This window comes from Podarcis muralis, chromosome 3 (genome assembly GCF_964188315.1).
Source record: "Podarcis muralis chromosome 3, rPodMur119.hap1.1, whole genome shotgun sequence".
In the NCBI taxonomy this organism is placed as follows: Eukaryota; Metazoa; Chordata; class Lepidosauria; order Squamata; family Lacertidae; genus Podarcis; species Podarcis muralis.
In genome coordinates this window covers 66921545-66945087 of record NC_135657.1, presented here as the reverse complement: position 1 = coordinate 66945087, position 23543 = coordinate 66921545, and the positions used below count along the sequence as shown (strand labels likewise).

The following is a 23543-nucleotide window of genomic DNA, read 5'->3' as shown; positions in this document are numbered from 1 at the left end:
ATGAATAGATGATTGCCTTGCTAAGCTGCTGTGTGATATTTCAGGATGCCTAATCTGCCCTAATGCAGAGACTCAATTAGTGTGACGCTTTATGAAAATAATGGACTCTAATTGTCTGCCATGGGTGCGTATCATGTGCAGCACACTCTCAGAGTGGTTATTTTCTGCAGCAGTCAGGCCAGGTATACACAAAAGGAAGGAAAGCCAGAGTCTTCATCATCACAGTGCAAAAGAGCAACTTGGAGGTGTCGTTTTCTGTGTGCACAGCGGTGGCATTTTAATCAAACGGCAATGAGAATTAATTACGGTGCAACCCAACTATCTAATTGCTTCCCCAAAACACGATTCTTGTAGTGTATGCTTCTCATGTTTCAAATAGGAACGCTTCCAACAGCCTCTCTATGGTGAAAAGACCAAACATACTGATGGTGCAGAGGAACTTAATCAACAAATACTGCTATCTTAACTCTGTACTTAGTCAAATAATTATTTTTGCTCGCCTTTCCCAAAATGCAGCTTTGGAAATGAAGCTGTTCTTTCCATTTCTTCTTTTTCCCCAGGTCATACTCCCATCAGTATGATCTCCACCCAGGGATGATGAGATCTGTGGTCCCACAGTTATCTGGAGGGCAACAGGTTCCTGAACCCTGGCCTAGGCACCACTCAGGCGATGCCACCTTTGTAACTTAAGGTTACCAGACGTCCCCGTTTCCCAGGGACAGTCCCCGTATTTACAATCAGTCCCCTGACAAAACCCATCTATTTAGTAGGAAGTTGAAAAGTGTCCCCGGATTCATTGAAAAAAATCTGGTAACCTTATTTTAACTTGTTCCACCAACGGCATGGATGGGATTAATGGAGGGAGAATCAGTACAGCATGAATGTGCATGGAACAAGAGCAACCAGGTATGTTGTATGAGCACAATGCGCACCCCCCCCCCATAGAACTATCTACATAGGTATGTCCTACAGATCATAGCCATTTCTCACTTTTATATTTGTGCAGTTGGGGATGGATATTGGCATACAAAATACAGAATCTTCTTATGTACAAATAAAACCTGGGTCACATCACTTTAAAATGCTCAGAGGTGGGCTGTGGTACATTCCTAGTTGCCATTTCCAAGCATGTTAAAGAGCCCCAGCATGCCAAATTGATGGAGCGCCTACTCCCATATCAACACTAACATCTGCCAATAGCCTTCTGCAAGTGCTCTTCCATCTGTGAGGGGACCAATGTCAATTAGACAGAGGTCTGTGATGCCACAATTATTGAATGCCCTCGCCAAAGAGGCTCGGCTGGAACCAACATCAGTAGCCTTTAAATGCCAGGCTAAACATTTCTGCATTCCCTCAAGCATTTTACAACTCGGTTTTTATTTCCATTCTTGAATCTGCTGCTTGTTAATGCTTTGGAATACTGTATTTTTAGCTGGGTGGATTTTTGTTTGTTTGTAAACAATTATAACCTACTTTTCTTAGTTACAAAACAGAACACACAACAATCGGGTTGTAGTTTTAATTATTGTAAACCTACCCTGGAACTGATTCTGATGAAGGGTGCTACATCAATATTTAAAATTAAAATAAAATTGTGGACATGCCCACCCTATTTAGTAGTTGCGCATCCATAATGGGGTACAAAATGGGTACAGGGAAAATCTGACCCTTGATCTCTGTTTTCTAATGAGGTTTGGAGGAGGCAGTGCAATTGATCTGTCTTTTCAGATTTAAGAGACTTTGAAATAAACCATCCTATCATCATTATAACTAACTTCCCAAAGGCTTTAGACTTAGTCAAAGTCCGGCAATTTAGAAATCATAAGGAGGCTTCCATGGCTCTCTGGCAGCTCCAGACAAATTCAGCCACAAATTGAATTATTTGTAGCCACGAACCGAGTATCATGGACAATTCAAGGCTGTGTGAGTGAGGTTTGGTTTTGTGCAGAGTTGTGCTGCTGGAGGGTGCTGCCAGATGTAAAATGGGTAAGGCAAAGGGTGTGACTTCACCTTTGGACAATAGGCTATAATGAAGTCACACCAAAGTCAGAAGTCTCTACAAACACTAATGGCCTAAACATATCTTCATCTCGGCAAGGAAGAGACATGATTAATGGTTTATTATTGATTTTATTCATAAATCCATGACATCCCAACATCATTTAAAATATATGATACATCTTTTTTTAACATAGCAATACAGTGTGCAACCTGTTAAAAGAGAAAATTCAGAAGCACATGAAATACATACTTGGCAATGACAATCATGGATTGCTTAGCTATCCAGGTGTCTTGGTAATAAATCTAACCAATTTATAATAAACCTCCCTGCCCTGCCAAATAATGCAAGAAGAGGTCCCACTTCCCTGCAAACTTGTCCCTCCTGCTTTCGCCCCTCATTACTGTATGTCTTGTGTAAACGTTACAGCTGGGGTAAGAAACCAGACTTTGGGCCTCCATCCTTTCAACGAGAACTGCTTGGAGTACTTCCAATTTAGATTTACACCCTGCTCTTCCTTGCAAAGGAGCCCAGAGCAGCAAACAAGTGTTTTAAAAAAATAAAAAGACAGCATCTTACAAACAATTCCAATTCAGATGCAGACTAGGAAAGATGTCAGCTTAAAAAGCCTGGATGTAGTTTTTTGCAGCTCTTCAAGGCTGTGTCACTAGAGTAGAGCTGAAAACCAATCTTCTGCATCATAGATGCTGTTGGACATCGGCACCAGATGTTGTTGGACTCCCATCATGCCACTCCAATGGCCAGGCTGGTTAGGGCTGATAAGAGCTGGAGTCTAACGGCATTTGAAGGCCACCGTGTTGGGTATCCCTGTTCTACAGTCTCCCCCAAAAAGGATTCAGCTTGTAAATTTTTCTAGTCTTTAATTCACAAGGATTCAGTTCATGTCACACAATACCTTTGCCGTGCCTTACAGTTTTAGCAGAGGCTTTAATAAAATAAAATTTTAAAAATAAATGGGTGGTGCTTACACTCTGCTCATACAGCTGCTTATCTCACTTGTTACTTTGGGGCCAAGGTGCTCCCCCCCCCTTTCTCTTACTGTGGGCTCCCCTACCAGGTTCACTATGCAGATCATGCTCTGGCAGAAAAGGACAGACACTAAACAGAAGCGCTATTAAGGAAGACAAAGTCTCTTGAGCATCGCTTCCAGCTACACATTAGCTATTAAAGAGGCACTAGTCAAGATATCTCATAAGCATCACCCTGTGATATGGATTTGATTTGACCCAGATATTACACAAACCCATGAACCAGCAACGAACAGATGCATAAGCCAAGAGCTTATGTTAGAGCCACTCAAACGATTTCTAGAACCTGAGAGATTTCAGTCAGAAATTCCTTGGCTCCTTAGCTCCATATTTAATGACCAACTGCAAGGTTGAGGCCTAAATGTAAAAATTACCTTGCATCGATATGAAACGGCTTTTAAAACCGCAAGCACACAGTCCCTGGTACTCCAAGTAAACCTGGAGAGGATTGCACTATAACCCGCTTGCCTGAAAGACCTAAGGGGAGTACCAGCATTTGAAAGCAACGGGCGCTACTCTGCAGTTCTTTATGTAGGATGTAGCACAGTAAAAGGAAGAAACATGGAAGGTGAAACCAAGTCTGCAATTACGAAAAGAACAAAACTAATCCGGATTGCAGACTGAACAAATGAGCACATAAGGAGAGGCCAGCTGCATCAGGCCAAAGGCTCATCTAGTCCCCCTCTGGTTGTTATACTGACCTGCCAGATGACTGTGGGAAACCGACAAGCAGGACCTGAATGAAAACAGTGTGGCGATGGAGCTTAATACAAATGCAACTGTCAGAGCCCTTTTGGTTTTGGGTGCTAAATACGAGTAAGTGCTACTGCTACAAATGCTTTTCATTCGGGACCAAAATATCCATTTGTGACATTGCTTTCTTTAAAAAGGTTTTCCTTGGCTCAAGTGTTTGCTGCAGCATGAAGTTAGATTGCAGTGATTACTCCCCACGGTGCTACTGCATCAGAAACTACAGGAGCACACAGCTGAAATATATAGGACGTCAAAGGTGGGTGTCTGATATCATCTGCCTGTTCAGCCCTTCAATCCAAGTAGCAATGACTGCCAAAATGAGAAATGATGGCAAAGATTTTCTCTGTGTTGAAATAAGTGCACATATATATATATATATATATTTATATATATATATATCAACAAACAGAAAGTATTTGATATCATTTTTCATTTCAGCAGTCATTGCTATTTGCTACACATATAAACAATCCTTATGTTCTTGCACCGCAATTTACGATTTAGCTCAAAAAAGTAAGAGTGCTTGCTTTAGTGGAAATTACAATGCTTGCAATTTGTGCCCTCTAGTTCTCTTCCTGTTATTTTACAGACACTGTACTTGGAACAGGCTATTCATATCAGAATAGAAGCTGTCAACATGAATATTTATACATTAGAAACAGAGATTGGGGGAGAGAGAAAAGGTTCTTTTCAGATACCTAGCTAGATGGACTCGGAAAGGCCACAGTATCTTCTTCTATTCCCAGACTTTCTATTATAAATTATGCTTTTAAAAAGCCACTACAGTGGATGCTCGGGTTGCGAACGTGATCCGTGAGGGAGGCACGTTCACAACCCGCAGCACTGCGTCTGCACACGTCGCGAATCGGCGCTTCTGCGCATGCGTTAAGTTCGAGCACCGAAACCTGGAAGTAACCCGTTCCGGTACTTCCGGGTTCGGAGTGGTGCACAACCCGAAAACACACAACCTGAAGCGTCTGTAACCCGAGGTATGACTGTATTTATATTTATATTTAGCAACATGTTATACTTTATTTATTTCTTTGGAGGGGGTTGACATTAGCTTATACTGAACAATCTGTGCTGCATTATCTGATCAGCTTAAACATCCAAAGAGAGCATTCCTCAGCTGCATTTTATAAAAGGTAGGCTCTCATTTTCATCTTGAAATTTTTGAAATGCATACTGGATAAAACAGTGCAATTTCCTCCTGTAACTTTACAAGCTTGGCTGTGTGTACTCAGCAATGGATAAAATCCAAATTTGCCAGAATATGTTCCAAAAACATCTGGCTTTTGAGACCCACATAGTAAGTACCCTTACTATGTACGACCCACAAGTAAATACAAGATAAAATATTATGCATGCTTTGCATTATTCATTTTGCTTGTCAGACTATGCTGGACCCTATAGCCCCAACCCCCCTCCCCCACCCAAGTATTGAACCCCAATAAGGTTTAGTAAGGCCCACCCTGGCACCTGCAATTTCAGCTGGCACTACCCCCAGTTTTGTTACAAAGCCCATCTTTGCAGCTCAAAGGGGCAACAAACTGCCCGTTAAAACATGAAAAAGAGCACCATTGGCTTTAGCCCTCTGTGTGTCCTTCTCTGTTCAAAAAGGAGCACGGCATGAATAAAACATGGTGGAATGTGACAATTGGAAATGGATGAGGCTTCTGCCTCTCATTTTCTGTCTTTCTCCTCCTGTACCCAATGAAGTCATCTTGCATCTCTCACTAGGATTGTGCCATTGCATAATTTACTTCGGCCTTGTGGCAATATTTTTTTTGGAAAAAAGTGAAGCTGTTCTTGGGCACACCATTTTTAACTTGGAATAAATAAGTGAAAATGGAGCAGGTGAGGATTTCCAACTCCAGCACCCATCAGACTGCATTTGGCAATATAATACTTGTAGCTTTCCTATCATGTATGTATCTTGGGGGATGCCTTTAGAGATTTTGTTAAACTTATATTTGCATTAGTTGTTGCAAAATATATGATCAACAAACTCTAGAATCGGGATTCCGACTCAAACCAAATCAGGCAGTTGCTTTGGATGGAATAAGGATGCGATGAATTGGCTTTGAACCCAATTTTGTGGTTGGTGTACACCCCTAATATAAACACCAAACTATACCCAAGGCTATAGCTTGATAAGCAAAGCAAGTTAACAATAATACAATTATTTCTCCCAAGACCTTATTTGTTGCCTTTTTATGAAGTTGCACCAGAAAGCGTAAATATATGACGACAAGCACATAAACTGCCCTAATAACTTGGAGGGCCACAGTATAGGCCTTACTAATAAACATATATACAGGTGACTCCCCATTTATGCGGGGGTTATGTTCCCAAGCCCCCCATATGCGAAATCACCTAAAATGGGGTGTTGCCTGTATCAGCTCAGCTGATGAATAGGGAGGCTCTTACCCATGCATCAGCTGTGGGAGAACCAAACTGTTCCTCTACTCATGTGCACATTACTCCACTTCTGGTCCACATCATCTGCGTCAGAGATGCATTGTTCCTCTGGCTCGCACATGCAAGCAGAGGGTCAGCTCTGCTCTCTCACAGCTGACAGGTGGGGAAGCAGCTGTTTCCGTACTACCCTGAAAATCAGCTGTTAGGCAAGAAGGACTCATGCTCACAAGGAGATCCTCCCCAGAGCCTTAAGAGGACATCCTATTCAGGCTCTGGGAAGGGTCTCCTGACAAGCCAGGACGCCCCTCCAGGGTGTCCCCCATTTCCAGAATCCACTTCTGAGATCCTGGCACCACGTGTGTTTGTGGTCACATGTAAACAGAGCACGTGCAGATGGGGAGTTGTCTGTACTCCAAAAGAAATCACTGAGTTTAAATTCAGCATGCCAGCCAAAACTGTTCACCATTACACAGGAATGTACATTTCAGAATTTTGTGATCATGTCTGGGTAAAATTCAGTCAAATGTAAGCACTTTTAAAGTCCCAGTGATTTCAGTTTTTTGATGTTTAACTTGTTAATTAATACATATACCTAATTTGTGTGCACCATATAAGATGCTCACAAACATGTAATACATTGGAGAAGCCTACAGATAGTTTAACTCCAGATCAACTGGAAATATTATTAGCAATGCTCATACACACAACCTCAAAACTGACCTCCTCGCTTTCCATTTTGGCATAACAGAGAAGTCACAAAAACACAATAAATACTGCATATTATCATAACAGGAAGTTTAATTTGTTCAGCTCATCAAAACATCAAGGTTTTAGTGTACATTGTTAAAAAAACAACTACAATTCTACTGCAGACTAAGATACTCAGAATGGAGAATCTTCAAGGATGTTCTGTTTCCTGACCTTCGAAGGTCAATCTTGCTATATTCAAGGAAGTAGCTCTGCCTTTATTTATCAATATTAAGTAAGGCTGGGTTTTCAGAATGGGGATTCATATTACTGTCTTTTATTGGCAAACTTGTATGCAATTTAGAAATTTAAGGTAGATGTTGAAGAGAAGCAAAGTTTAATAGTATGGAAATCACTCCAAGAAAATATAAGCAGGACATTTAAGTAATTCAAGGGCAGGTTCTGAAGCCAAGTGTAAACAAGGCTATGGTGCATGGCTAGAAAAACACATTATTTTTCAGATGAACCAATTTAGAGGATGTCTTGTGAAAGCGGAATGCTGAAAAGCCTTATTATTGATTTGGCAGTATGTACATTTAGAATGAATGCATTTTTATAGAGAAGTATATAAAACAAATAATCAGTGTCCTTTTAAGAACGTAACTAAAATTTGAAATGAGAGGCTCATTTGCTTGATCTATGTGTTCTGCACTCTAATGTTCTTCATGTCTCTTAGCAGCACTGGTCTGTAGGTTAGAGCCAAGTTTTCCATGTATTTGAAATAATCACTCACTTGAAATCCATGAAGTGCTTCTTCCTGCACATTGCACAAAAGCAAAGTATTAGCCAGGGAAAAAATGATGGATATTAACATTTGAGGCTTTCCCAAGAGGCAACTTGTTTTATTTTTTTCATCCCATTTAGAAATCTGTTCTGTTTCCATTGTAATACACAGATACTGCATTATGACAAAAGTGAAAAATAGACACATCCGTTTCTATACAATGGTGTCTAATGACATATTTACTAACGGAATTAATACAGCAAAATGAGGATTTCAAACTTTACATATTTCTTAGCTGTATCAGTATACATAATTTGAAGTATAAAATAAGCTACAATTTATTAATGGCCCTAGTTAAAATAAATTAATGTTTAATATAAATGAGCAGTGTGTTATTTCATGCTGCTCCAAACTTCCCAATTTGCTTCAACCTGGTCCTACCACCGCCACACAGCAAGAAAAGCAGCTATGACACTGGTCTCATTGTTCCTTTGTCTCCAAATAAAGAATAAATGGAAGCCAATGTTTGTTCTTAGTTTACTGCTTATAGTTTGGAAATAAACAAGCCACAAGCCTGATTCAGACAAGGTAACCTGAGGTTTGTTTCCTCAGCACAGGAGTAGCATGCTGCTCTATCACACTGAACCATCATTTATTTTAACTATGGTTTACTGTGACGTGCATACTTGGCCAGCTAAGGGTTGAACATTGCCTTGTCCCGTACCCTTTGTTTGCAGTTGCATGCCATGTCCTATTTTGTTTCTGACAAATTAAACCAACCACCTTGTTAGAAGGTTAGCACTAGCTGCATTATGAACGGTACATTTTGAATGTCTTTTAAAATAAGATAATTGGGAATTAACCCAAGGACAGACAAGTTTAATTATTTTTTAAAAAATAATTCTATACAGGGCAGTTTATGATAGAAAAACACAAACATGAATAACATAGTAACATAGTATGAATAACATAGTAACAAATAAAAACAATAACACCCCCCAACAGAGTTTAAAAGGGCATAGATGGTTTAAGGCCTGGGTGAAGAGGAATGCCTTTGCACTGATTTGCTATTGAGGGATAAGGAACTGCAGACTTTTGTTCCCCCAGTTCCTACCACAATGCTGACAAGAGCTGGAGAAGGATATTTTCAAAGCTATCCACTGTTAAAGTAATTTTAGGGACATGGTAAAACTTTGCAAGGTGCAAAGCATCGGTGAAGTCGGTAGTTCTAAACAGAAGTGGTTGTGAATTCCTCTACAAAACAACAGCAAGTGTTGCAGATGTTAATATTTGCATCTCATTTGCAGCAACTGTAGCATTAATGGCTAGTAAACACTGGGGAGAATAAGTAAGTTTTTAGTATACACTGAAATCAACGCTTTGTCAGTGCTTCCCTTAACCTAGAGGCAAGTTTAGTTGTTACTTTGAGTGCTGTGTAAACCATATGGAAATACAAGATGAGGATTTTACTGCCTTTCCACATTAAGGTTTTGATGGGGGAAAAGTAATTCAGATACTGTTTTGTTTGTCAATAATTGTGTGCATACCTGTATGATGGTTACTAGATGCTTCAAATCATCTATCTAAAATTGCATATTATATATTATGTCACTGTGCAAAAAAAGTGAAACACTTGGTTGGAGTATTATGGGCCACCAGAAACCTCACATACTGTAATGGAGGATAGTGGTTTTGTTAGAGAATCTTCTACTTTTATCCATATATATTATTATAAAGTAATTACATGACAAAGAGCAGCTGCCTCTTCTTGAAAGTCAGCATCAGAAAAATTGGGATAAGAAAATGCCCACATAGACTTTTGAGGTGTGGGTGGGTAGGAGAGAAGGAGGAAAAGAAGAGGTGACCTGACGGGCCCACAATCCTAGCTACAACTAAACACTGACTTTTAGTGTCAATGGGATGAGTAATTAGAAATGATTTGCTTTATGAAGCAGTTAATAAGGCTTTTATTGGAGAGATTTGCAGTCAATTGTCTCAGCCTACTAGCAAGGGAAATCCATGTGCAGAAAAAACCTACCACCTAATAACCAACATGGATGCAGATGTTTAGTCTGTATTACAATGCACACCTGAGTTCCATTAAACTGGCTTGTGCATTTGATGTAAATAGGTTTGTACATTCCTATATGTAGCCACAAACTGTTGCACAAAGCTTCAAGTAGACTGGGTCCTCTTAATTAGAGTTTCCATTTTAATGATGCACTGCTTTGTGTACTTAGTACTGTGTTTCCTTCAAACAATGTATTGTATTCTAAGGGTGTAATTTACAACCAATTAAGTCCAGAGTATTCTAGTTAAAATTAAAGTGGAATCAGATATGGTGGATTTCTTTTCCAAAATCAGCCAAGTCAAGCCTAGTTATTAAAGTATAGTTAGGACACTTTGACAGAGAATGTAAATTAAAATCGTGTTCTTTCCTCAAAAAACATTTATTTTTCTCTTTTACAAAAATACAGCAAACCCCACGATTCCTTCTAAAATGTGTTCAGCACACTTTTAATGAGTGTTTCATAATTTTTGACCTATTATTTGGCCTCTGTATCTTAAGAACTATTTAATCATGATGGCCTGTCATCAGATGTTAAGATGAATTTTATTAGGAGGAAGAATAGCTCTGGTGTGTTGTCTCCTGCTATATAATGAGGACTACAGATCTGTCATGCTATTTTAAAATGAATGTCAAAGATTTTAAATTAAAAATATATTTTGGGAATCACATTATACAAAATGGCTGTTATAGACAGGCAGCAGCTAATGGCATGTTTAAACAATTAACTTGATATTTCTTATTTTAAAAGTATTATCTAGTCTAGAATGATATATTCAGCTTTGATTCTAAAGTTATGGATATCAAACAGGGTTTATTAAATTTAATATATATAATGCCTGAAGCAATCTTTTCATACAGAGAATTCTACTTTGGAGTTTTAGTTTGTGCACTCTTAGAAAAGGTAAAGACAGATATGAAACTTAAATAGAAAAGCAGCTTTCAGAAAATAATACCTCATTTAACTTCATCTTTAAAATTTATATCCCTACCTCTTTGCCCAAAGACTTAGGGACAGGGGACAACAATAAATACATAATTAATGTTAAAACAAAACAATAATAGTAGAATAAAAACAGTCTGCCTAGGTGTCAGTCTACATTTAAAGAAGGTCTTTAGCTGAGTCCTAAACCTGAACAATGTCAGCACCTGCCCAATGTCCGGCAGAAGTGCTTTCCGCAACTGGGGTGCTACTACTGAGAAGGCCCTCAGATGGGTTATAAAGTCCCAAACTATTCTCAATGATGGAACCATTAAAAAGGTCTCCCTAACAGATTTCAGCTCACAGGCAGGTTGAAATGGGGAGAGGCAATAGGGATAAGGGGGAAAAAATATTCTGACCACCTAAATTGGTTACCAGAATATGCAAAGCACTGGCATGGTTACCTTCTCAAGGACCATTCATTCAGCTTTGAATTAACTCAGGTTTGCCAAAAGCTCATTTCTAGTTCTGAAATTCTTCACTTATCTTCCTTTTCTGAGTTAATACAGCCGCTAAACTTATGAGGAGACAGGACTGTCATGGATACTTTAGCTGAGATTTGTGCATTGCAGGGGGTTAGATTAAATGACCCCTGTGGTCCCTTCCAACTCTACAATTCTGGTTCTAATAAAAGGCAGCTACTGTTTCTGCAGAGTAATGTAAAGCTTAGAAATAAACAAAACTATAGCTTAAAAATGTTAAGAACAGCCCTGCTGGATCAGATAAAAAAATCAATCTAGTCCAGCATTCTGTTCCAACAGGGTTCAGCCAAATCTCCCTGGAAATCTCACAAGCAAAGTATTTTGCTCAAAGTCCATCAAGGATATGGCATTCTGTAAAAGAGAATGACATATCAAGATCAGGCTCATCACCAATTCCCAGTGAACAAACAAGGAAGAATCTATTTCATATACATTTGGCATATGCATTTGTTTTCTTTAAAGGATTACAGAAAGGATATTTCCCTTCGTCACTAAGTAAAGCTACGAAGTAAGAAAACAGACTGAAAACAAACACATATTCAAAGAATGATTTGTTAGGTTTTTCTAAAAACTTGACATCAAATCTTCAACACTGTTCTATTATTCTAAGTCATGAAGATAAAGAAGAAATTACTTTAAGAAAAACTTGGAGATCCTGAGTCTGCGTATGCTGAAGAATTTCTTGCTGTAGATGCTTGAATACAGATATACACATATAAATCTGATAATCTGGGCCAAGAAAAATACAAATGGCAATGTAATGGCAGATCTCGCTCCAGTCCAAGTAATTCCAGAAACACTGAGTCAACCATTGTTGACAGATCTAGGGAAAAAACAATAATCCAATTCATCACTTCCAACAGCAACTGTTCCACATAATGCATCCAGCTCTGTATACTCCATTCCGAGGTCCCTTGCAATTGTCAGCTACCATAATTTACAACAGAAATCCACCCCCCACTCCCCGCTCTTAGTCATTGGGGGGGGGGGGGGCAGCACACCCTGTTCCGCCACTGGAAGTGAAATGTTTTTCCCTGGAGGTTCCCAGAGCTCACTGAAAACCTGAATCACTGCCACTAGCAAGGGCTTGTCTGGGAAGGCAGCACCTCCATTTGTAAAAGCAACTAAAGCTCTAGACCACGTCCCCTAGGCTAGGGGGAGGCATCTTTTCTCAAAGAATTTGAACTAAAAAGGAATGAGGGAGGTGTGTCATATCATCATCTCCCAATTGTTCATTTGCACTGCATCTTCTTTCTGGCCATCATGGGCATAAACAAGTTTCCACCTTAGTGTAGCATCATTAAAAACCCGGAAGAAAAATTGCTACATGAAAGAGTTTACTAGTGAAGAATGTCACAAACAGTAGTACTTTGGTTTTGTTTAATGTGTTTGTATTTAGCAGAAGAGGAGCTCTCCAACTTTTTAATAAATCTGACATTCTGTTATTAAACTGATTATGAAAAACAAAATTAGAATAACTGTTCTTTTTGTTGATCTCTACCACGACAATTTCATTTAGCTGTGAACTTATGAATCTTGTGTTAATCAGCCTGTAAATATTTACAAAAGTAAATCAGGCAAAAGTACTAATTTGATTGCAAAATATAAGGTTTAAAACAGATTTTAACTTGCTTCATTTGTAATCCAACAGTGACAATGGACTGGAACCAGACTTTTTCTTTTTGGGGACAGCTTCTAATCCAACAGAGAAAACCATTTTTTGTTGAGTCCCCCCTACACTCTATGACTCCAGAAAAACTTACCTAGAGGATTAAGGATCCCTTGGAAGGTAGCACTGGGGATTTTGAGGAATGGAAAAATCACTCCTCCTCTTTCATGGGAGTGTCCTGAGCAGAATTCTGCTTAGGGGATCCAGCAGGAACAAACTCTGAATCTATCCCAATTAGTGTTTAGACAGCAAAATTACTTTTGCTCTTTTCACTTAAAATTATGGTGTAAGAGCTGGCATCTAATACACTGCCCAATTCTATGTATTTTCATTCAGAGGCAAGTCTCATTGTTATTCCTAAGCATTCAAATACTTTCAGCCTTATTGTAGAAACTGTACAATAAATAGTACATATCAGCAAAACAAACTGTTTTTTATTGCAGTAGCAATAATTCATTTTTTTGGTCTCACCTGTATAACTTGATTTCAAGTATGGTTATGAAGAACTACCAGACAAAAGCAATTCAATTTCAAAAAGCTCTCTCTTTCTACAATTCCCAGCTGACTATTCATTAGCAGTAAATATAATTTATAGTTAACTCTGCCCACTGCTGTGCATTTAAGGGTCTGACAAAGCTATTCTTTTTACCACTATGCTTTTTAAGAGAAGAAGAAAAATCTTCCTTCCTGTGAATTTCTTTTCAGAGTTGCTTCAACATGAAATGATTTAGTGGAAGTCCTACCCAGCTGGAATCTTGTCTTAATTTCCCTGTAAGCCTCATTTAACTTAATGAGACTTACTTCTGAGTAAACACATAAGGGGCTGCACTATAGAAGAGGAAAGTGCTTTGGCTCCAGTTTTGCAGTCTCCCTTTCACTGACAGTCAAGGCAACCATTTTTTTAAAAAACAAATTGGAATATTTTTATTACCTGTGACGACGTAAAACCAGACATATGGAACGCAGAAAAGACTAGGGGTAACTCAGCCTTCAGCAACATCTCAACATAGTGTGCACTGCAAAAATAGATTGGATGGATCCCAGATGCTGCTGTGTCAACGGGCAGGTGAATCTGGTCAATGAAGCAACAATACCCCAAAGGATCCTTATTATACAGCTTTTCAAAGGTCTCCCTTCAAAAAAGATGTCACCTTCCCTCTGCCCATTCATTATCCACATGCAGAATAGAACAGTGATCGCTTTCCCTAATTTATGTCTAGCTGTAGAAAGTTTATTTGCTCCCAACACAACTAGAAAAAAAAATACGGCAAAGTAGCCAGTAACATTTACCATTGCTTTGGGAGCAATGGGAAGAAAGGACTACCTGCTTCCCTCTTCCCTCCACAGCCCCCTGATAATCTGGTCCTGAAGGCTGCCCCCCCCCCCCCCGGAATATGGGACATAAGTGATGGGAGCTGCAGATGGATGGTGGAACTGGCAAAAACTGCATGTCCCTCTTAAATGAATGGAGAAGCGCCTTAGGATCCAAGTCACAGTCCTTGCCAGGGCCAGACATTTGGCTGTCTTCAAGCAGCTGCATTGTGCATTCCAAAATGTGTGTTTCAGGATCCCTTGGAGTGTTGTCGAAGGTGTTGTAGCACACCTCTAATGCTGGACTGCTTCACAGAAACCAAGAGCTGCACACTAGCAAGAGCTGTGGCTCTTCAAGGAATCCTGGCGTGCACAGAATTCCTTGGTGCCTAATAGAAGCATTTCAGTTCCAAGTGGACTGCTTGGGGTCTTTCTGCTGACCTACCTTTTGCAAGGAGAGGTTTACTATCTCTAAAAAGTAGTGTACAGGAAAGCCTGTTCTTGCCAGAAACTCCATGAATCGAATGACAGCCTGCTTGCCTTAAACTGTGTTTATGACATTTAACTGCGGATTTGAGTGCTTTGTTACCAGTGTTAACAATATGATTTGGCTTGTGGCTTCCCTACTAGATGTGAACCATTGCTTTGACCTCTAATGGCCTTAGAAACAAACGGGCATCAACTGTGCAAGCGTCGAGGAAGTTCCAGAATATGATTTGGAATTGTCACATGTCCATAATGTTCATGAGTAGCACTTCTTGATCATGCCCTACACTATTTCTTAAACTCTTTTTCAAATCTTAGTCCCTCTTGTCATATGGCTTTATTATTTTGGGATGCTGACATGTCTCAAGTGGGGAGCCACACTTGCCCTGTTTGCTCAGTTTTCTAGTATGTGGAAGTTTATGTTAGTAGGAGAGTAAAAAATTAAACATACAAGTTTTCATTTAATTCTGTGATTATTTATGTTAAAGGAAACTTGTATAAATATCTGAGATGCTAAAATAGTGAGGCTCTGACTAGCAGTGACAATGCAAGCTGGCTTACTTTTTTCCCCCTTATCCAAAATTGCTACTTTGTATCATTTAATGATTTTATAATAAAACAAAAGCTAATAATCTAAAGCATGAGCTTGCACATAGCAATAATAATAAAAAGGCCATTCAATAGTTCTATCTGCCTACATACAGAATTTAACACTACTAATAAAGTGAATTTTATGGCTCACTTTAAAATTCAATAACACCACCACTGCTATCTGTCTACCTGTTTTTTCCCTGGTTCCAGACAACCATTTGAGCAGATGTCAAATCCATATTTTTCTGAGAGAAATTTTGCAGGGCAAACATTTGGTTAAAAAAACCTTTAAGTAACTGCATTGTGTTCTGTTTACAAACAACTTTGGAAGTATTAAATTTCATTTAAAATGTTCAGAGCAATCTTGTCAAGATGAAACCTTTTTTGAAGTCTTACAGAACTGTGCAGCCGTGGTATCCAAAGGAATGCTGACACAAGAAGACGGGAGAACTGGTGGAGAAAATTTAATGTTTTTTCCCTGTCTCCCATCATTATTAGAAATACAGAAGATGCAAACCAATCAAAGCCGACATATCCTCCCTGCAGACCACCTGTAGGAAAACGTTCAGGAAATCCAAGGGTTTGTTGTTAAATGCAGAAAAACCCTGCCATCGAAAACACATCTATTAGTAGACCATTATTAGAAAAGGATCAGGCCTAGATACCAAATCCAGAGACTTAAGGGTATTCCAATTGTGAATGCAAATCTGTAACTGTGGGATGTCTGTGGATCTGCTTTCTACACTGGAATAAGTGGGGAAACCACTGTAGATTTTTAAAAAACTCTGGGCAGAAATAGAAACTTAGATGGGAAAGCATCTGCTCTGGAAAATATGCCTGTTGAGTAAGGAAAATGTTATGAAGTTCTTGCCTATATGGCACAAATCTTTGTGCCATCTTAAATAATTCAAGAAGGCATCTTAAAAATTATTTTGACAGTTATACCGACAAAAGACTTGGTGACGTTTATATTATGAGAAAGGATACGCAACGATGTCCTTAGAACTGCCTGTTGTCGTTTCAAAAAATGTTCACAGTGCATTATTACATGGCATAGATCATCTTCGGCATTCTCTCTCAGCAGGTTCAAATGTTTACCATAGCTGGGGGGAAAAAATTAACTTAACTAGAAGCTATACACATTTTCATTTACTTATTTCATTACGGAAAAGAGCACACCAGACATTAATGTGAGTGATTTGTAGCCCATTGGCAGAAGCCTTAATCCACATCATATTTATAGGCAATCTATACTGGGAAAACATGTCTGCAGCTGTTTCTTTCTTTTAAACCTTGCTACTTTATTTAAGATGCATAACATTACACATAAAATAATAATCTGAATACAGAGAGCTCATGGAAGGGCTTGATACAAACCCAACAATATTTGTGACTCCTTCTTCAAACAGCTGAACTCCATCACCACCACCCATGGCACATCATAAACTGCATTTGAAAGTCCCTCATTCCCAGATTAAACAGTTCTCCATGTGGCTTAGATGGCTGGTCTTCAAAAGAAAGCACTCTAAAGGCCCCTTGGGTTCGTGGTACTAGTTTAACGGTTCTTTGAATCCTGGCCTGACCTCTCTCTCCAAGTAAAGCACATTCTGCCACTTAAATGAGACCGCTGGTTAATTTCTGCGTGAAATGTATGATTTAATGGATTAAGGCACTGATTTGACAAAATTATGCTCTTTCTGTTAAAGATGCTGCAACTGCATGAAAAAAATGATGCAGTTACTCAGACTGCTGTTCCACTAATGTAAACAATAATCCCAAACCTTCCTTATGCCCAGCTCCAACCAAAGTTGTTGGTGGTTTTGCTGGGGACATAGGAGCTGGGTGTGAAGCCTCAAGCTAGGTGCAGGAAGGTACAAAAAAGTATATTAAATACGCATCAGATTACATGTTCCCAGCCACAACTGGCGCTGTTACAGCAAGACCAGGATGCAAAAGAGGAACGTAATGTGCAACATAAAAATAAGCAAAACAGAATTTTTGAACCTGTACCTGGTACTTTCCATGACTATCTATCTGCATCTGCTTGCAAATCCTATTTGCCTTTTTAAAATTGTGTGAGTGTCTTCTCATCAAGGCAAGGTAGCAAATAGAACAGAAATAATGGCACAACAGTATTGTATAAGCATTGGCACATTTAAAATGTTAAAACAAATGGGCTGCCCTACAACTATAATATGTGCCAGCCTAGTGAAAGCATAGGTGTGGCGTGTATTTATATTTTTATATAAAAAATATAGAGCAAGAATGGCTAACCTTTCTGGGCCTGAGGGCTGCAGTTAACCTTGACCAACCCCCTGGAAGCTGCATACCAGCAGTACATGTGATCAAAAGTGTGTGTAGCCATCTCACTCCCTTGCACACGCACACACATGCATATCCATTGATAATAGACATTTTTACTATAAAAACTTATTAAATTCTTCCACAAAGCATTCTACTTTGCTTCAGGCTTCCATTTGCACCCCACTGTTCACAGCTTAAGTCAGCTTTAAAATGCACATTATGTTGATTTAGATTATTATTCATTCTAGGAAGATCAAATAAAGCATATACAATGGAAATATGTTGATAGTTTAAATAAATGAATGAAACATTAGTGGTTCAAGAGCAAAGAAGAAGATTACTAGGTCTCAGTTGAATTAATATGGATTTATTAAAGCATCTGTTAATAGTATTTTGGTAAGAATATAGTGTTCAGAGCTTGGTTACTCATACTAGAACAGCTTACTACAAAAATAATAGTATGTATTATAAATGTTTTTAAAATATCTGATACTCCTGTTACTGCGCTTTCTATGAGGAATGGCTTGAGGGAAGCAATGGCTTCCTGTTACCTTACCATGTAGAATTCACTGTTGTTCATGACTTTAAAAGCCCTAAAGGGCAGAGGCCTGGCTGATTTAATGAATCTAGGTGACCACAGATTCAAAGAACTGTAGCGTTGGAAGGGACCATGAGGGTCATCTAGTCCAATTCCCTGCAACGCAGGAATATTTTGCCCAACATGGAGCTCAAACTCACGATCCTGAGATTAAGAGTCTCATGCTCTACCAAATGAGCTACTCTCACTCCTAAAGCCTGGTGTGAACTTATTCATTTATTTATCTCCTACCCTTCATCACAACTTATCTCAGGGTGAGTTACAAAAAAGTTACAATATGATAAAGCACTAAAATACTATTAAAATCATCAATGTAAACCCATATGGTTGCCTAGACCTACTCTCTGTAACTGTATGACTACACAGAGATATTTAGAAGGCATGATGGAAGAGAAAGCAATTCAGCTGGCGCTGAAAATGAATGGTATCAGCTCAATCTTGGAGAGAGGAACATTCCTTAACTGATGGAACCAGTGCAGAGAAGCCTCTAATTTCATTTTTTGGTGGTACTGTCAGAAGGACCAACCTAGCTCATTTCAAAGGCTTGGCAGGACAATATAGAGCAGGGTAGGGCCACCCACCTGTCAATCACCTAATGTCAATCACCTAATGTCATAAAGATGTCACAAGGGTCTTGCAAAGCACTTTGCAAGACCCCAAAATCAGAAGACAGTCAGATCTAGGCTGCCCCCTACTGGTACTGGGGAATGTACTCCTTCCAATAACCAGTTCCTAAGCTTATATTGTAAAATAACCAAGAATGTTCTTCTATTTCACTATTGCTCCTACTGTGACCAACAGGGACCTTTAGATAGACCTTCTCAGTAGAAGTCATACAATTATAAGATTCTCACTCCTGAGATGTCTTCTAGTCAGAACCTAATCATCTAGAAGCACTCTCTAGTTTGGGGTGGCCTTTGGTGCACCGGGTTAATTCGAATTGTTAACTGGTTTCAAGACAAAACAAAACATGATTTTTGTATTCAGTTAGGGGGTTTATTTTATCATAGTAGTAATCAAGCACTTTTCTTTTTGTGTAATCTGGTTATATATTTTTTAACCTGCACTAGGCCTCTGGGGTAGAGCAAATAACCAACCTCAAATAAATTACATTCAATGTGTCTGAACACCATTATTAATCCCTTCAGTGGAACAAAAAAGAATAAAGGCAAATTCCTAGTTTTGAAGGACAAGCTAAATGACCTTTATCAAATCTATTCTGAAAACAACAATTATGGTAATTATGTTGAAATATACAATTCAAACTTACTTAAAGGAATGAAAAACATACAAACCATACCAGGAATTATATACTGGTAAGAACATCAGTATTCATTATAAATCTCAGCTATGAAGTCACTGGGGTGACTTAGGCGAGCCTTTAACTCTTCACCTCAGCCTGCCCTCCTTTTCAATGGCAATAATGGAATATTTATTTCTTTAAAAATTACTGACAACTTTTCAGGATAAAAAAAATGACAAGGTTGTTTACAAATAAATATAGTACAATAAAACATAAAGCAAACTATCTAGAGTTCAGTAAAGCTGGTACTAAGGATTAGAGTCCAGGAACGCCCATATCAAATGAAAAGTTTTTACCAGCAGCAGAACATCTGCGCTGTAGGTTCCTGTCATATCTGTAAGGGGAGGTCATTCCAGTGTGGGACACTGGTCTATTTTATACAGGTCGTCTTGTGAGGATTACCAAGAAAATATATAACCACATTGCACAATATTCACTCTCTGTCCAGTTTACAGCAGGTGCATGGCTTCTGAGCAGGATCCCCAGAGGGGAACTGGATGCAGCCCAAAGAGAAAATGCAAAGCCATCATTTATACAGCACAACAGATCAGTCGGCATAAAAAGGTAAAAATAAAGAAAAAAGGCTAATGAATCCATTCTAAGACGGGTACTACTTAGACCTGAAAGCTTGTTATTGGCACACACAAAAATAACCAATTATGCAAAAATGGAGTATTCCATTTGCAATGGGGCACTAATTTTAGTACATCTTTGATAATGAGTATTGTTTTGTTTTGATAACATTAAAGTATCCCTATATAGACACTTAACTTGGTCTGGTGTTGTTTCAGCACACTATAGCCCCATCTACCGTATTTCTAAGATGCTTCATGGAGAACACCCAAAGGCAGACAAAGCTGGCTAAGACATCACTTAAAGTGATGTAGGTGCTGTTCTGCCGGTGGGGAGAGAAGCCCGCCAGCAAACCAGCCCTTACACTGCTGCAGGTCACCCACAGAAAGCTCCACAGACATAGATGTTCTGCTGCCACTGAAACACTGAGGGGTTGCCCAGTGTTTCATGGGCAATGGAGGATCTGATATAGTTCAATCAATCAGTGTTTTTTTTGTTACAATTTCAGATCAGCCACTAGAATATAGTCCAACACATATAATTTTACAGAGATTATAAATTTGGGGTTACCAGTACTACCAAAAACTAGGGTATGTTTGTGCATTGCCATACATTCATAATCACACTAGAATGAGTTTTTTGAGTGCTAGTGGGTTGGTAGAGAGATGTAATCATCTGGTTCCTGGTGATGAATGCTGATGTGCATAATTTTGCCACATTGATGAGTCTGGTGTAGTTAATTCCCTTCTGTTGGCTGCAATGAGGGGTGTGGGGGGGAAAAGGAGAAAAAAGTCTATGGACAATGGATGCAGTGAGCCAACAGGGATTGGGAAGTAGCAATAGCTCTACTGTAGGATCAGTGAGAGGGGGAATAGCTTGCTCGGCCATTGATTCATGGAACACTACAATATTTTGGTGATGTATCTGGTCTGGAAGGTGCTGGTAGCAGCGAGAGAAACCGTGTGCAGTTCTGTGGTTCCAAGCCATTCACGTTACAATAATGATTTTCACCATAAAATTGTTCAATTTAAATGTTGTATTATGTCGAATGGATGGTTTCAATAGCATTCAAGTCATAACAAATTAAAAATGAACATTTTATAAATACCTAAGTGAAATGTTTTGACGTAATGTACCTGATTGTCATTTTAATGCCAAGCTGCTGTACAGATGAAAGAGTTTTGATCTCCACATTTGCACCAGCTGCAAAGAAAAGAAAAAGTCACATAAAAATAAGTTCAGGTAGGTAGCAGTGTTGGTCTGACGCAGTCAAAATAAATAAATAAAAATTAAAATTGTCCAGTAGCACCTTAGAGACCAACTAAGTTTGTTCTGGGTATAAGCTTTCGTGTGGTGTCTGAAGAAGTGTGCCTGCACACAAAAGCTTATACCCAACTTAGTTGGTCTCTAAGGTGCTACTTAGAAAAAATTAATTCATAAAAATAAGTGTTTAACCATTTTAATCTGAATTTCTAAGAACTGTTTAAAAGATGAAGTTTGGTGGCAATCCATAATACAGTGAATTTAGTGAAAGCAATAAATAATAGTTATTATAGTTACAATAAGACAACATTTTGGACTATCTATGGCCTTACTTTTAACAACTGACCTCTACAAGCTTCCATTTTATGACAGATATAAATAACTGTCAGCTTATGGTTCATCACCCCTTACAACTTCATAAAACTGTCAAAGTGGCACCTTGCCTAAATACTGTCTGTAGTACTTATGCACAATCCTATGGGTGTTGCAATGGAGTTCCAGGAACCATAGGATTTTGCAGATGAATCTCGCCTTCTCCATGGGCTCTGAAGAAGCTTCATCCAGGTTGCTATGAAAAGATCCATAGCTACTACTTCCCCACAGAGAAGAGGGCAAAAGGGAGCATTTTGCGGGTGGATTTAAGTGGTGTCTTTGGATCTGCTTGAATTCAAAGCCCTTTCACTCTGAAACTGTCGGGAAAGAATGCCGACCCTTTGGCTGGTGTCCTTCTTTTCCCTATTCAAATTCTTGGGGGGGAAACTAAAAGCCAATAGGAGGAGAGAGAAAATGGGGAACAACACCATCACACCACCTTCTGTCCTGACAGTGCATTCCCAGAGGGCTTTGGATTTTGTGATTTGTCTTCTATAACTACTAACCACTCCCAACACTGTTGCTCTGTCTAAGCACTTATCCCGCAGACAGAACTTGACATCAAGTGCTCTTCTCCAATATTTGACTCAACTCAGCCTTTTGCCAAGTATGGGTAGCATCCAGTAAAAACAATAGCCTAATTCACTATAATCAAAATGAACGAACAGATTATCCTGTTTCACAGTCTCTTATATATATATATATATATATATATATATATATATATCTATTCATGACATAAATTAATGTGCAAAATTGTGGCTGGGTTGTCATTATAGCTATGTTTTCCTATTCAGAGGATATTTGTATCAACTCTTTCAGTGCAGATTTTAAAATGGCTTGCAGAACTCTTCACAACTGAAGTACACTTAATATTAACCAATGAGTGAAGCATTGGCCTGGTGCGGTAGTTCTTAAGATTTTTCCAGGCTAACAATATTTTCATCTACTGTTTATAAAAAAAGTGGGCCTACAAGTCTTTTTTTGTACTTTATTCAATACATCAGGAGCTCAACACCTCTACGGGGAAGGGGAGGAGGCACGAAAGCTGCAATTGTAATGATGCACAAAATGTACCTTGTTTATTCCAAGATACATTATTTAATTTCCCCCAAAATCAATGTGAAACCCATTTTATTAAAAATGTCTTGAAATAATGTGGCTTTCAGAACAAAAGCATCAAAGGATCAATTTTCTCAATAAGAAAACCATTTTCCCCTTAACAAAAGGCAGAGTATCTCTGAACTGTCAATCAGACAAAGAGGTGAAACTGCTATAGTTGTTAAGCAGAATGAATAAAATATGCTATGGCAGCAGCTCCCAAGATGCCAAATTCAGGGAAAAGATTTAAGTACACCTCACAGTTCAAAGAGAAATAAAAATTGCACAGAACATGTGTAATTCATTTTTTAAAGAAATCAAACATTCAATTGGATGTATCACAATTCATATTTAATTTCAATATATGGTGACTGTCAGAATTCCAGATACAGTCATGCTGAGAACTTGCGCTGAAGTAGTTTAACAATATTGACCATTTTTGTTTTTCAAAACACATCCTTAATTCAGAATTCACCAGCTTCTAAGAAGAATAAGGCAGCCTCCCCACCACCATACACCATTTTTAAAATCAGATCTATTGTGTGCAGTTCTTAGGTTTTCTATCAAATTTAGATTCTAAAATAGCAATTTAATAGTCTATTAAACAATACCAAAAAACGTTTCTACTAGTTGGATGCCATTAACACTGATAATTACAAGTGTTGGTGTCAATTCTCCCAAAAAGAATGTGACTTCCTCTTCTTAGTGTTAACAGGGTGCTATTCTTGACATCCAAGAAGCACAACT

At 38.7% G+C, this 23543-nt stretch overlaps 1 protein-coding gene across 10 annotated transcripts in view; it reads right to left on the bottom strand.

Moving 5' to 3' along the window:
- Positions 1 to 7002: 7002 nt before the first annotated feature.
- TBC1D32 (TBC1 domain family member 32) overlaps positions 7003 to 23543 on the bottom strand; it is a 67953-nt gene continuing 51412 nt past the window's right edge. For 6 of the 10 annotated variants that reach the window (XM_077926040.1, XM_077926039.1, XM_077926042.1 and 3 more), the window contains 6 exons: positions 21197 to 21263; positions 16270 to 16385; positions 15679 to 15833; positions 13826 to 13966; positions 11860 to 12048; positions 7003 to 7726 (listed from right to left, as the gene is read on the bottom strand). In XM_077926040.1, the coding sequence (XP_077782166.1) occupies positions 7607 to 7726; positions 11860 to 12048; positions 13826 to 13966; positions 15679 to 15833; positions 16270 to 16385; positions 21197 to 21263 (788 nt within the window). In that variant the 3' untranslated portion in view covers positions 7003 to 7606. Of the gene's footprint in view, positions 7727 to 11859; positions 12049 to 13825; positions 13967 to 15661; positions 15834 to 16269; positions 16386 to 17679; positions 19981 to 21168; positions 21264 to 23543 lie in introns of those variants that run through there. The other 4 variants (XR_013392261.1, XR_013392262.1, XR_013392263.1 and 1 more) reach the window with 4 other exon arrangements.